This window comes from Salvelinus alpinus, chromosome 9, assembly GCF_045679555.1.
Source record: "Salvelinus alpinus chromosome 9, SLU_Salpinus.1, whole genome shotgun sequence".
In the NCBI taxonomy this organism is placed as follows: domain Eukaryota; kingdom Metazoa; phylum Chordata; class Actinopteri; order Salmoniformes; family Salmonidae; genus Salvelinus; species Salvelinus alpinus.
The window spans coordinates 45,298,045-45,313,549 of NC_092094.1; the positions used below are offsets into that span (position 1 = coordinate 45,298,045).

General features: G+C 46.1%; 1 protein-coding gene across 2 annotated transcripts in view; it reads left to right on the forward strand.

The window, feature by feature from the left end:
• The window catches only part of LOC139530185 (protein MON2 homolog), a 57,902-nt gene that overhangs the window by 20,695 nt on the left and 21,702 nt on the right, over positions 1-15,505 (forward strand). For both annotated transcript variants that reach the window (XM_071326357.1, XM_071326358.1), the window contains exons 8-19: positions 1,930-2,124; positions 3,185-3,309; positions 3,461-3,600; positions 3,845-3,992; positions 4,865-5,055; positions 5,341-5,422; positions 7,143-7,324; positions 11,939-12,051; positions 12,185-12,289; positions 12,527-12,607; positions 12,760-12,924; positions 13,899-14,000. In XM_071326357.1, the coding sequence (XP_071182458.1) occupies positions 1,930-2,124; positions 3,185-3,309; positions 3,461-3,600; positions 3,845-3,992; positions 4,865-5,055; positions 5,341-5,422; positions 7,143-7,324; positions 11,939-12,051; positions 12,185-12,289; positions 12,527-12,607; positions 12,760-12,924; positions 13,899-14,000 (1,629 nt within the window). The remainder of the gene's footprint in view (positions 1-1,929; positions 2,125-3,184; positions 3,310-3,460; positions 3,601-3,844; positions 3,993-4,864; positions 5,056-5,340; positions 5,423-7,142; positions 7,325-11,938; positions 12,052-12,184; positions 12,290-12,526; positions 12,608-12,759; positions 12,925-13,898; positions 14,001-15,505) is intronic.

A 15,505-nucleotide genomic window follows, 5' to 3' on the forward strand; every position in this document is an offset into this window, starting at 1 on the left:
AGAGGATCTGCAGAGAAGAATGGGAGAAACTCCTCAAATACAGGTGTGCTAAGCTTGTAACGTTATACTGAAAAAGACTTGATGCTATAATCACTGCCAAAGGTGCTTCAACAAAGTACTGAGTAAAGGGTCTGAATACTTATGTTAATGTCATATTTATTTATTTTTTATTTTGTAAAAAAAACCTGTTTGCTTCGTCGTTATGGGTTATTGATTGTAGATTTATGAAGGGGGGAAACAACTATTTAATGCATTTTAGAATGAGGCTGTAATGTAACAAAATGTGGAAAAAGTGAATGGGTCTGAATACGTTCCGAATCCACTGTAATTACTTATTTATTATTTAGTAATTGAAGTTGGAAGTTCAAACATTGCAGATTTGTAAAATAAATTTCCGATGCAACAGCACACTAATCAGCTACCAATGTGATAGCCTATACAGGACAGCTGTCCTGTATAGGCTATCTGAACCTGCATGACATGAGCCATCCACACGCTCTCCCTGCTTGGATAGAAAGTTGTGGGTAAAACTATTAATGCCAAATAATAGTCAGCTCACGCTCAAAACACTAGCTTCCTGGAAATGGTTTAGTTATGCGGTGTACTATCTATAGCTATATACCGTATTTATCTGCTATTTATAAACCTTTTACAAAAAATTACATATTAAATAGCCTAAAATTGAGGGGGGAAAAGTAGTCGGTTTGAGGATGAATTCAGACACTTTATTGTTGAACTCAGCAGGTTTTGCTGGCTAAAAGCCTACACTAATGGTCTGCAGTATTCAAGGTAAATTAAATCAAATTCAATCCAACTTGAGCGACTACCTTGTTCTCCTGGAGTCCTCTTTCTTTTGTGTAAATGTTTTCACCACGGCCTGTAGGTCCAGGCTGCGGGCCCGACTGTTCTATACTGAGTGTTGCCAACCCATACAGTCTTTCCTGAGACATATTGTGCATTACATGTCCACTGTGCTGCACACAATTTTAAACGTAGTCTTGAATGATGCGTGCCAGGATATAAAAGAGATAAGGGACTGTTGATATTTGCAACACCACAACTCAAATGCCGGTTCACCAGTATGAAAGAAATCGCAAACGGCTTTTTTTGTTCATGACCTCAAGAACTGATTATCTGTTTGCATCTGGCAATTTATTGGCTGTCCTGTATCCAGACCATCTGTCCTCAGAGCCTCCTGTACAGTTAATCTCCTTCTGTAACATGTTGAGGCTGGCAATTAAGGAGAATGAGAGGCTCAATTAAAGACATTGCAGAAGTGCTGTATTTGAAGCACCCCTTCCTTCTGTCCAGTTTCCCTGATGTTGCTACGGCAATCAAGCTGTTTTTACCATCCCTGTAACTGTCGCTTCCACGGAGAAATTGTTTTCTGATCTTAAATTCTACTAAGAACTACCTAAGAAGCTGTTCGGTCTGATATGCGTTTTTGAAATCCTGAGGAAGCTCCAGTCATTGCGCTGGCGCCGTTGTAGCCTTGACCACGGACATTTGTTCACCGATATCCCCTTATACTTTCAATCTGTTACTTTTTTTTTTGTTCAAGGCCTGAGGCACTTTTTCAGTGCCTAAAGAAAAACTCTGCTTCCCACTACATATGGGAATTAAAAAGGTTTAGGAATTACTTTTTGGAGGGTTACTGTCAAAAGGATTTATTAAATACATTTTAAAGACATTGATGACATGCACATGGGGCCCCCAGAGGTATGACAGTGAGAACGTAATACAATAGGATACAGTAAATTATAGTACAATATAATGCAATACAATTGAGTATTATATGCATTGAAATAGAATACTATGTCATCTCACTGTAGGTGTGTGTCTTGTATTTGTACTGTGACCCCCCCACCTCCTGCTGACACCACCCGCTGCCCTCTGACCTTTAACCTCTGCCCTCTGACCCCTATATAGCACCAGGAGTTCAGCTTCCTGCTGAAGGAGCGTGTTTGTCCGCTGGTCATCAAGCTGTTCTCCCCCAACATCAAGTTCCGCCAGGGCAGCAGTGGCGCTGCCTCCCCTGCTCCTGTAGAAAAACCTTACTTCCCCATCTGCATGAGGCTGCTCAGAGTGGTGTCTGTGCTCATCAAACACTTCTACAGCCTACTGGTGAGTCTCTGGGGTTATCAAACACTTATACAGCCTACTGGTGAGTCTCTGGGGTTATCAAACACGTCTACAGCCTACTGGTGAGTCTCTGGGGTTATCAAACACGTCTACAGCCTACTGGTGAGTCTCTGGGGTTATCAAACACGTCTACAGCCTACTGGTGAGTCTCTGGGGTTATCAAACACGTCTACAGCCTACTGGTGAGTCTCTGGGGTTATCAAACACGTCTACAGCCTACTGGTGAGTCTCTGGGGTTATCAAACACGTCTACAGCCTACTGGTGAGTCTCTGGGGTTATCAAACACGTCTACAGCCTACTGGTGAGTCTCTGGGGTTACCAAACACGTCTACAGCCTACTGGTGAGTCTCTGGGGTTACCAAACACGTCTACAGCCTACTGGTGAGTCTCTGGGGTTACCAAACACGTCTACAGCCTACTGGTGAGTCTCTGGGGTTACCAAACACGTCTACAGCCTACTGGTGAGTCTCTGGGGTTACCAAACACGTCTACAGCCTACTGGTGAGTCTCTGGGGTTACCAAACACGTCTACAGCCTACTGGTGAGTCTCTGGGGTTATCAAACACGTCTACAGCCTACTGGTGAGTTTCTGGGGTTACCAAACACGTCTACAGCCTACTGGTGAGTCTCTGGGGTTATCAAACACGTCTACAGCCTACTGGTGAGTTTCTGGGGTTACCAAACACGTCTACAGCCCACTGGTGAGTCCCGAGGGGTTATCAAACACGTCTACAGCCCACTGGTGAGTCCCGAGGGGTTATCAAACACGTCTACAGCCCACTGGTGAAAGTCAGTTACAGTAGTTACTACCTAATACTGTGTTCTCTGTACCTAAATCATCAAACACAACTACAGTCTAGTGGTGTGAGCCAAGGCAGGAACTATAGTTTGGGTCAATTCCATTTGATTTCAGTCAATTCAGGAGGTTAACTGAAATTCAAATTTTCCACAAATCCTGTTGTCTTCTTATTGTAGAGACCTCCATATGTGGATAGTTGTCTTGGGGATCTGAGGATGGAGGTGTGTTTGTCTGTGTTGTAGGTGACGGAGTGTGAGATCTTTCTGTCCCTGCTGGTGAAGTTCCTGGATGGAGAGAAGCCTCAGTGGCTCAGAGCCGTGGCTGTGGAGTCCGTCCACAGGCTGTGTGTACAGCCACACCTGCTACGGTGAAGAGGAGGAGCACACACACATCACTGACCTCACCATACGCCTCTGACACTAACCTTACCGCACACACAAACACACACAACCTCAACAATCTCCATATTCTATATCTTTTAAGAAACCTTCGCTACACCCTCTCTCTCCCCCCTCCAGGTCTTTCTGCCAGTCCTATGACATGAAGCAGCACTCCACCAAGGTGTTCCGGGACATCGTTAACGCCCTGGGCTCCTTCATCCAGTCCCTCTTCATCGTCCCCAATACAGGCAACCCTGCTGCCACCAATGCCCCTGCTGGTGAGGACCACACTGAGCACACTGAGAAGGAGCTAATGTTGTCTTTACTGGTGTTACAGCTTGAGACTTTAGTTGGGAAGAAAGTAAAGAAGAGGAATATCTAGGATAGGATTAGGCAACTCATGAGTATATGGAAGCTTCTGGTCTGCAGGGTGCGAAGGCTTTGGTTCCAGCTCAATACTGACAGCTTCCTTCCTTCCTTCCCTCCCCCCTTCCGTTCCTCAATCTCTCCCTCCCTCCCTAGGTGGGTCGGGGGCCCAGGCGGCTGCCCAGGGTGGTCCAGGAGCAGGAGGTCAGGGTGGGAGTCTGACCACTCAGGCTGCCTTCGAGTACCGCGGTACCTGGATCCCTCTCATGACCGTCAGTGTGCAGGGCAGCGCCAAGGCTACCTAGTGAGTAGTACTATATATATACACACACACACACACACACACACACTAGACATCTAGCTATGTCTGTCTAGGTTTGAGTCATCCATCCAATTATCACACACAGGGACACAGTCTATTGGAGACAGATAGTTGAACCAGAGAGAAACGGTTTGATTTTAAACCACAGGGGACGGAATTACGGCCGTTATCAAAAACCTAGACACCCCGGAGGACAGTTGGCCTGTAAATATTGTCATTATTGGACTCTAACTAGCTGCTGTCTTTGAGTGAGGGAACGGAGACCGAGGCAGGAACAGAGAGAACACAAACACAGCAGATACCCCATGACACACGCTGTGCCTGTTAGAGGGAAGGAAGGAGTTGATTTAGCTGTGGATTAGTTGACCTGACTCTGCTCTCTCTGAGTCAGAGGGGTTGGGTTAAATGCGGAGGACGCATTTCCGTTGAATGCGTTCAGTTGTACAACTGACTAGGTATCCCCCTTTCCCTTTATGCATGGGTCGGGAGGAAGGGAATGTGATCTGTTGTCTGTAATTATGAGGAGATTGAGCAATGCTGGTGTTTTGATAGACTAGAGAATTAAACTGGCTGGTTTGTTTGTTGATGCAGGGCAGAGAGTTGTCAGTCAACATTGTCTTAACACAGCTGTCGTGTGTCTGTAATGAACACATGGCCAGGGAAAGCTGATCCTGCAGCAGTCCAGTGAGTGTGTTTGTTAGTGGGAGCTGAATGACTGTTTCTGTTTGCATGTAGCTCCTTGGGACATACACCCTATTTCTTACAACTGAGTAGGGTAGACACACACATACACAACAAACACACATACACAATGTGTCATATCATACGTTTCCCTTTCCTCTTCCCTGCCCCAGTCTGGAGATGTTGGACAAAGTGGAGCCCCCGTCCATCCCAGAGGGTTATGCCATGTCTGTGGCCTTCAGCGCCCTGCTGGACCTGGTCCGAGGCATCACCTCCATGATAGAGAGAGAACTGGCCAAGGAGGAGGAGGAGGTGGCTGTACGCAGGGAGGCCAACCCAGACCAGAACGCCCAAGCTGAGCCTGGTGAAGAGGGGGGAGGAGGATGAGGGAGGGTCGGGTGCTAGGACCGGGGCGCTTCTCTGGGACCGCACAAGGAGCCGAACCCTAGCTTGCAATTCTATTGACCTCTAGTGGGCAATCCAATACCTACAGTTCCTAAGGGCGTTAATATATGTAGGCTTACTGCAGTGGCGTACGTGTCATCATCCCTATTCAAAACCAGCATTCTGATGTAGCGTTTACATATAGATATCTGTAGAAATGTATATTTCTTGTCCACTCTGTTGCTAACTGCTGTTTCTCTGTCAGGGGCCCATCTGGTCTGGGAGGAGATGGTCAGTGCGTGTTGGTGTGGTCTACTGGCTGCCCTCTCACTCCTATTGGACGCCAGGTAACAACCCTTCTTATAGATCACCTCCAAGTCAATTTATTTACACTGAACAAAAATATAAACTTAACATTCAACAATTTCAAAGATTAGAGTTCATATAAGGAAATGAGTCAATTGAAATAATAAATTCATAAGGCCCTAATCTATGGATTTCACATGACTTGGAATACAGATATGCATCTGTTGGTCACAGATACTTTAAGAAGAAAGGTAGGGGTGTGGATCAGAACACCAGTCAGTATCTAGTGTGACCATTTGCCTCATGCAGCGCAACACATCTCCTTTTTATAGAGTTGATCAGGCTGTTGATTGTGGCCTGTGGAATGTTGTTCCACTCCTCTTCAATGGCTGTGCTAAGATTCTGGATTTTGGCGGGAACTGGAACACGCTGTCGTACACGTTGATCCAGAGCATCCCAAACGTGCTCAATGGTTGACATGTCTGGTGAGCATGCAGGACGTGGAAGAACTGGGACATTTTCAACTTCCCAGAATTGTGTACAGATCCTTGTGACATGGGGCCGTGCATTATCATGCTGAAACATGAGGTGATGGCGGCGGATGAATGGCACGACAATGGGCCTCAGGATCCGTCTTTGCTTTCAAATTGCCATCAATAAAATGCAATTGTGTTCAGTGTCCGTAGCTTACGCCTGCCCATACCATAACCCCATCGCCACCATAGGGCACTGTGTTCACAACATTGACATCAGCAAACCACACGCCCACAGGATGCCATACCCGCCGTCTGCTATCTGCCTGGTGCAGTTGAAACCAGGATTAATCCGTGAAGAGCACACTTCTCCAGCGTGTCAGTGGCCATCGAAAGTGAGCATTTGCCCACTGAAGTTGGTTAAGATGCCAAACTGCAGTCAGGTCAAGACCCTGATGAGTACGACAAGCACGCAGATGAGCTTCCCTGATGCGGTTTTTGACAGTTTGTGCAGACATTCTTTAGTTTTGCAAATCCACAGTTTCAACAGCTGTCCGGGTGACTGGTCTCAAACGATCCTGCAGGTGAAGAAGCCAGATGTGGAGGTCCTGGGCTGCCGTGGTTACACGTGGTCTGCAGTTGTGAGACCGGTTAACCGTACTGCCAAATTCTCTAAAACGATGTTTGAGGCAGCTTATGGTAGAGAAATTAACATTACATTCTCTGGCAACAGCTTTGGTGGACATTCCTGCAGTCAGCATGCCAATCGCACGCTCCCACAGACATCTGTGGCATTGTCTTGTGTGACAAAACTGCACATTTTAGAGTGGCCTTTTATTGACCCCAGCACAAGGTGCACCTGTGTAATGATCATGCCGTTTAATCAGCTTCTTGATATGACACACCTGTCAGGTGGATGGATTATCTTGGGAAAAGAGAAATACTCACTAACAGGGATGTAAACAAATTTGTGCACAACATTTTAGAGACATTATTTTTTTGTGCGTGTGGAACGTTTCTGGGATCTTTTATTTCAGCTCATGAAACATGGGACCAAACCATTACATGCTGAGTTTTATATTTTTGTTCAGTATAGTATCCCCTCAAAGTAACTTGAAAGTGTGACAGGTGATACTGAAGGTCAGTGTTAAGTTCAGCAGCAACCAAAGTTTTCCTTGAAGCTACAAGACCATAAGTTGTTGTGTAATATGTCCGTTGATGAAACGGTATTCTGAGAAAAAATATTTTTCCAAACCCATAACCCTCTGTGTGTCTCGTCCCCCTCCAGTACTGATGAGACGGCGACAGAGAGCATCCTGAAGGCGGAGCTGACCATGGCGTCTCTGTGTGGTCGTCTGGGCCTGGTCACACCCCGCGACGCCTTCATCACAGCCATCTGCAAGGCCTCATTGCCCCCACACTATGCCCTGACTGTCCTAAGCAGTAACGCAACCAACCTCAACAACAAGGGTCAGTACCCCGAGGATGTTTTGTGTGCGTTCATAGCTATCTTCTCTCATGGCTTTGCTACATATAGTAGGGTATCAGCTCTGTGATAATTAAACATATGTGCCTCTGAGGAACTTGATAAAACAGTAGGTAGTTGTTTATGTGTACACTTAATTAGCAAGTCTCTCTGTGTTTAAAGTGGCTTGCGAAAGTGTTCACTCCCCTTGGCATTTTTCCTATTTTGTTGCCTTACAACCTGGAATTAAAATAGGTTTTGGGGGGGGTTTGCATCATTTGATTTACACAACATGCCTACCCCTTTGAAGACGCAAAATATTTTTTATTGTGAGACAAAAACACTGAACTTGAGTGTGCATAACAATTCATCCCCCCAAAGTCAATACTTTGTAGAGCCACCTTTTGCAGCAATTACAGCTGCGAGTCTCTTGGGGTTTGTCTCTATAAGCTTGGCACATCTAGCCACTGGAATTTTTGCCCATTCTTCTTGGCAAAATTGCTCCAGCTCCTTCAAGTTGGATGGGTTCCGCTGGTGTACAGCAATCTTTAAGTCATACCACACATTCTCAATTGGATTGAGGTTTGGGCTTTGACTAGGCCATTCCAAGACATTTAAATGTTTCCCCTTAAACCACTCGAGTGTTGTTTTAGCAGTATGCTTAGGGTCTTGTCCTGCTGGAAGGTGAACCTCCGTCCCAGTCTCAAATCTCTGGAAGATTGAAACAGGTTTCCCTCAAGAATTTCCCTGTATTTAGCGCCATCCATCATACCATCAATGCTGACCAGTTTCCCAGTCCCTGCCGATGAAAAGCATCCCCACAGCATGATGCTGCCACCACCATGCTTCATGGTGTTCTCGGGGTGATGAGAGGTGTTGGGTTTGCGCCAGACTTAGCGTTTTCCTTGATGGACAAAAAGCTCAATTTTAGTCTCATCTGACCAGAGTACCTTCTTCCATAGGTTTGGGGAGTCTCCCACATGCCTTTTGGCAAACATCAAACAACTTATTTTTTTCTGACCACTCTCCCGTAAAGCCCCGCTCTGTGGGGTGTACGGCTTAAAGTGGTCCTATGGACAGATACCCCAATCTCAGCTGTGGAGCTTTGCAGCTCCTTCAGGGTTATCTTTGGTCTCTTTGTTGCCTCTCTGATTAATTCCCTCCTTGCCTGGTTTGTGAGTTTTGGTGGGCGGCCCTCTCTTGGCAGGTTTGTTGTGGTGCCATTTCTTTCTATTTTGTAATAATAGATTTAATGGTGCTCTGTAGGATGTTCAAAGTTTCTGATCTTTTTGTATAACCCAACCCTGATCTGTACTTCTCCACAATTTTGTCCCTGACCTGTTTGGAGAGCTCCTTGGTCTTCATAGTGCTGCTTGCTTGGTGGTGTCCCTTGCTTAGTGGTGTTGCAGACTCTAGGGCCTTTCAGAACAGGTGTGTGTGTGTATATATATATACTGAGATCATGTGACACTTAGATTGCATACAGGTGGACTTTCTTTAACTAATTATGTGACTTCTGGTTGCACCAATTGGTTGCACCAGATCTTATTTAGGTGCTTCATAGCAAAGGGGGTGAATACATATGCACGCACCACTTTTCCGTTTTTTATTTTTTAAATAATTTTTTGAAACAAGTTTATTTTTTTCACTTCACCAATTTGGACGATTTTGTGTATGTCCATTACATAAAATCAAAATCAAAATCTATTTAAACTACAGGTTGTAATGCAACAAAATAGGAAAAACACAAAGGGGGTGAATACTTTTGCAAGGCACTGTATGTGTGAGTGTTAAGCTCAAGAGCAGGGATCATCAACTGGCTTCAGCCACGGCCCGGCGGCCGCCAGTTGGGGAACCCTGCTCTAGAGCCCTGACTGTGTGATCTCCATACTAACCACTGTGATACTCCACATACAGTGCCTTCGGAAAGTAATTCAGACCCCTTGACTTTTTCCACATTTTGTTACGTTACAGCCTTATTCTAAAATTGATTTTAAAAAACTAATAATATTCAGCAATCTACACACAATACCACATAATGACAAAGCGAAAACAGGTTTTTAGAAATGTTTGCAAATCTATTACAACCCCAAAAAATATTTACATAAGTATTTAAACCCTTTGCTATGAGTTTCGAAATGGGGCTCCGGTGCATCTTGTTTCCTTTGATCATCCTTGAGATGTTTCTACAACTTGGAGTCCACCTGTGGTAAGTTCAATTGATTGGACATGATTTGGAAAGGCACACACCTGTCTATATAAGGTCCCACAGTTGACAGTGCATGTCAGAGCAAAAACCAACCCATGGGGTTGAAGGAATTGTCTGTAGAGCTCCGAGACAGGATTGTGTTGAGGCATAGATCTGGGGAAGGGTACCAAAACATTTCTGCAGCATTGAAGGTCCCTAAGAACACAGTGGCCTCCATCATTCTTAAAGGGAAGAAGTTTAGAACCACCAAGACTCTTCCTAGAGGTGACCGCCTGGCCAAACTGCAATCGGGGGTGAAGGGCCTTGGTCAGGGAGGTGACCAAGAACTCAATGGTCACTCTGACAGAGCTCCAGAGTTCCTCTGTGGAGATGGGAGAACCTTCTAGGACAACCAACTCTGCTGCACTACACCAATCAGGCCTTTATGGTAGAGTTTGCCAAAAGGCACCTAAAGGACTCTCAGACCATTAGAAACAAGATTCTCTGGTCTGATGAAACCAAGATGGAACTCTTTGGCCAAGCGTCGCGTCTGGAGGAAACCTGGCACAATCCCTATGGTGAAGCATGGTGGTGAGGCAGCCTCATGCTGTGAGGATGTTTTTCAGCGGCAGGGACTGGAAAACTAGTCAGTATCGAGGCAAAGATGAAAGGAGCAAAGTACAGAGAGATCCTTGATGAAAACCTTCTTAAGAGCGCTCAGGTCCTCAGACTGGGGTGAAGGTTCACCTTCCAACAGGACAACAACCCTAAGTACACAGCCAAGAAAACGCATGAGTGGCTTCGGGACAAATCTCTGAATGTCCTTGAGTGGCTCAGCCAGAGCCCGGACTTGAACCCGATCAAACATCTCTGGAGAGACCTGAAAATAGCTGTGCAGCAGCGCTCCCCATGCAACCTGACAGAGCTTGAGAGGATCTGCAGCGAATAATAGGAGAAACTCCCCAAATACAGGTGTGCCAAGCTTGTAGCGTCATACCCAAGAAAACCGGAGGCTGTAATCGCTGCCAAAGGTGCTTAAACAAAGTACTGAGTAAAGGGTCTGAATACTTGTGTAAATTTGATATTTCAGTTTTAATTTGAATGCATTTGCAAAAATGCCTAAACCTGTTTTTGCTTTGTCATGATGGGGTATTGATGAGGGGGAAAAAACTATTGAACCAATTTTAGAATAGGATTGCAATGTAACTAAATGTGGAAAAAGTCAATGGGTCTGAATACTTTCCGATGGCACTGTATATCATTAATCCTGGCTGTGCCTCAACTGTTTCATTTACATTACATTTAAGTCATTTAGCAGACGCTCTTATCCAGAGCGACTTACAAATTGGTGCATTCACCTTATGATATCCAGTGGAACAACCACTTTACAATAGTGCATCTAACTCTTTTAGGGGGGGGGGGGTTAGAAGGATTACTTTATCCTATCCTAGGTATTCCTTAAAGAGGTGGGGTTTCAGGTGTCTCCGGAAGGTGGTGATTGACTCCGCTGACCTGGCGTCGTGAGGGAGTTTGTTCCACCATTGGGGTGCCAGAGCAGCGAACAGTTTTGACTGGGCTGAGCGGGAACTGTACTTCCTCAGAGGTAGGGAGGCGAGCAGGCCAGAGGTGGATGAACGCAGTGCCCTTGTTTGGGTGTAGGGCCTGATCAGAGCCTGAAGGTACGGAGGTGCCGTTCCCCTCACAGCTCCGTAGGCAAGCACCATGGTCTTGTAGCGGATGCGAGCTTCAACTGGAAGCCAGTGGAGAGAGCGGAGGAGCGGGGTGACGTGAGAGAACTTGGGAAAGTTGAACACCAGACGGGCTGCGGCGTTCTGGATGAGTTGTAGGGGTTTAATGGCACAGGCAGGGAGCCCAGCCAACAGCGAGTTGCAGTAATCCAGACGGGAGATGACAAGTGCCTGGATTAGGACCTGCGCCGCTTCCTGCGTTTCCCTGTTCCATCTGTGTAGTAGCACCAAGATGAATGTGTAGGGGGGGGGGGGGAATACACAGACAGTTACAAACACTCTCTCACACAGTCACAAACATGCCCTTTCTCTCTCACACTTACACACACACACACACACACACACATGCTTTCTCTCTCTCACACACACACATACTTTGCATATTTGCTGTGAGAGAACTCGCAAATTGGCTTCAGCAGGATGGGTGTTTGCCTTAGGAGTTAATTAATCAAGTCTAGCATGTAGCTGGCTTGTCTCAGTCACTCATTCTAGTATATGAATGGAAATGACTCATTGTGTTATTATCATCAGGGTGTCTGTCTGAGCTACATTGTGAGGAGAAAAAAAAACAAGACTCATTTCAACTAAGGAGTAAATATATTGATTGACCTCCAAACGATTTAGTCCTTGTGATCATTGCTTTCGTTGAATACTCTAAATGTGTGTGTGTGTGTTCTCCTCAGCCTACTCTATTCAGGGCCAGAGTGTGCAGATCATCAGTCCCTCCAGTGAGTCTCATCAGCAGGTGGTGGCTGTGGGACAGCCTCTCACTGTACAGCCCCAAGGCACTGTGGTGGTAAGGGACCTCTACACAACATTACTACAACAACACAACTAGAGGGCACATGTTAGACATTCACATAATACAGTAGTGGGATATAACTGTTTCTCTCTCTTTCTTTCTCTCCCTCTCCCTCTTTCTCACTCAGCTGACAGCTAAGAATATCCAGTGTATGCGGACCCTGTTGAACCTGGCCCACTGCCACGGGGCAGTACTGGGTACCTCCTGGCAGCTGGTGCTGGCCACGCTGCAGGTACACTACCACCATACTGTACCCACCACACAAACACACTGTAGAGCTGTGCCAGTGTGTGTTATAGGCATGCCTGGATTTCCTGTATTTTTCGGCTATTGACCAGCCTAAATATTTCAAGTTCTTTTTTTAATGGTATAGCGAAAGTGGTCTGAGTGAATCACTCTCTCTTTGACTTTTCTCACCACCTTTTATGCCCTTCCTGTTCTCCATCTATCTCCCCCTCTCCTCTCCCAGCACCTGGTGTGGATCCTAGGCCTGAAGCCTGGGGTTGGAGGTGCTCTGAAGCCTGGTCGTGCAGTAGAGGGGCCCAGCACGGTAAGACTTTCTCCCTGCCTTACGCAGTCACGCTGCAACGAGTCAAATTCTCTGCATCAATTAGCAACAACTCCTAACAACGCTACTGCTCTTCAGCCCACCAGCTTCACCGTTCAGCTCTCTGACTCCCCCGTGTTGTCTCTGTGTTACAGGTGCTGACCACGGCTGTGATGACAGATCTGCCTTTCATCTCCAACATCCTGTCGAGACTCTTTGAGAGCTCCCAGTACCTAGATGACGTGTCACTGCATCACCTGATCAACGCACTGTGCTCCCTCTCTCTGGAGGCTATGGAGATGGCCTATGGGACTAACAAGGTAATTACTTCACAGGTACTTCATTATTGTAGATGTAGCCAGAGCGACAACGTATGACCTCTCTGTCTTCTGCATGAGCCTTGTGTTACTTAATGTGTATTAGAAACCGGGTAGTTTGGGTCCTGGATTTTGATTGGCTGGAAGCTGTGGTATATTTAAGCAACAAGGCCCGAGGGGGTGTGGTATACGGCTACGGGCTGTTCTTAAGCACGACGCAACAGGGAGTGCCTGGTTACAGCGCTTAGCCGTGGTGTATTGGCCGTATACCACTTTATAAACAGGGTAGTTCGAACCCTGAGTGCTGATTGGCTGACAGCCGTGGTATAACAGACCGTATACCACGGGTATGACTAAACATTTATTTTTACTGCTCTAATTACTTTGGTAACCTGTATATAATAGCAATAAGGCAGGGGTTTGTGGTATATTGCCAATATACCACGGCTAAGGGCTGTATCCATGCTCTACAACATCCGTAGAGTATGACCCTACCTCACACAGGAAACGGCGCAGGTCCTAATCCAGGCACTTGGCATTTCCCGTCTGGACTACTGCAACTCGCTGTTGGCTGGGCTCCCTGCTTGTGCCTTCAAACCCCTGCAATTTATCCAGAACGCAACACCTGGTGTTCAAGCTTCCTAAGTTCTCCCATGTCACCCCGCTCCTCCACACACTCCACTCGCTTCCAGTCGAAGCTCGCATGCAGCCTTTTGTGAACTAACACTAACACTCACACTTGACCCCCCCCTCCCAGCTCTGCCTCTGCTGATAGCTACTTTACTGAGGATTTCAGTTACTATGCCTGTGATATGCGGTTGTCTCAGCTAGCCATCTTAAGATGATGACTAAAATGCCAAATGTATCCAGGCGGGTGGTATATTGGCCATATACCATACCTCCTTGGGCCTTATTGTTTTAATACTTATATCCACCAAACCGATCACCCCTGTGTTCTGTTGTCGTCCTGTGTCAAGGAGCCGTCTCTATTTGCGGTAGCCAAGCTGCTAGAGACAGGCCTGGTCAACATGGATCGTATAGAGATCCTGTGGAGGCCCCTCACTGGACATCTGCTGGAGGTACGTCTTACAGTAACCATTTAAAGACCACATTAGACCTTTGGAAGAAGAGGGTAGTGAAGTGGTAGACTGGTAGACTATGTGCAAGTCTGTTTCTGTTCTCTTGCCAACTCCTTCTGCAATTGTCATGCCTTGACAAAGAGCACAAACGGATCTAGGGCCAGGTTAGTGAAGTGTTTTTTTGGGTAGGGCTATGCTGTAGCCTGTAGCTGTATGTCCTTCGGTACGTACTTTTCAAGCCCTCTCGTATGATGGTCGGGGCTCTTCCATTTCTAATGCTGTGAGTGGCATCTGTCCCCTATTTAGTTATAGCTTTACAGATGCGGTCCAATATATTGCCACCCTTACACGAGTCACTGTTTCTTCTAAAATAAGTTAAAATTGTGTATTTGTTTGATTTACTACCGCACAAGACCAAGAAGAACAATATATATAAACTGCAATTGTAATTTTTCAAAGTCAAAGGCCTGGACTAAATTATTCAAAATGTGAATTAATTTGGTTGGAGATGAGTGATTCTTGTTTACTGTGTAATTTATCTCTCCTGTGGTAAGTTGCAGGTGTATACAGGGTGAAAATAGCCATTCAACCAGTTTTGAAAAGGGAAAACGGAGCATTCTGATTCGTTGTGCACTCCATTGTGGAGTGCAAGGGTGCCAATATATTTGACTGCATCTGTATCTGTGGCAGTTCTGTGTGTGTTTGTCTGAAACGAACGGTTCCTTTTTAAGTTGTCTTTTCTCTATCTCCCTCTCTTTTGCAACCCATGTCTGTTTTTGCAGAAGGTAAGCTCGGAAACCTCTCCTCCCAATCATTTGCTTTCTCTCTCTTTCTCTCTTTCATTCCCGTCTGTCTCTCCGCCTGGCATCAAGGTGTTGGAGCTGAGAGTTTGCGATGTGCAGCTTGCGACAGATTTCTGTTTGCTTCGCTGTTAATGTTTGATCAAAATGGCCTCGCACACATGAGTTACATTTCTGGAACTCTGTTTTTGTTTGTATGCATACTATGCAGATACCTGCACATTTTAATGCATCTTACCGTATCATCGCTAATGATATGCCAGCCTTTCTAGGCCAGTCACACACTTGTTTGACGTTGGCCAACAAGTAGACAGCACAGACACTTGTGGGCTGTGAAGGGGGGTGCTGATGTGGCATCTCATTCACTGTATCTAACAGCCCAGGGGAATAGTGAAATGTGCAGCAATGCAAGGCAACGAAAGCTGACTGATTTTTACCAGAGCTTTCATGATTACGTGTCTGTCAAATGGAATTACCTGATTTCACTGTTGTGCGAGTAGAAAATCACAGGCATACAGTCTGTTTTAACCACCTGCTGTGAGAAACGGGTGGGCATACTGTTTGAACTGCCCCTGACTCCGATCCCTTGCTCTCTCTATCAATATCGCTCTCTTTTCTCTCTCCCCCGCTTTCTCCCCCCTCTCCACTCGCATTCCCCCTCCTTCTGCAATGCTTGTGTGTGTACTGTGTCTGATCTCTCTCTCT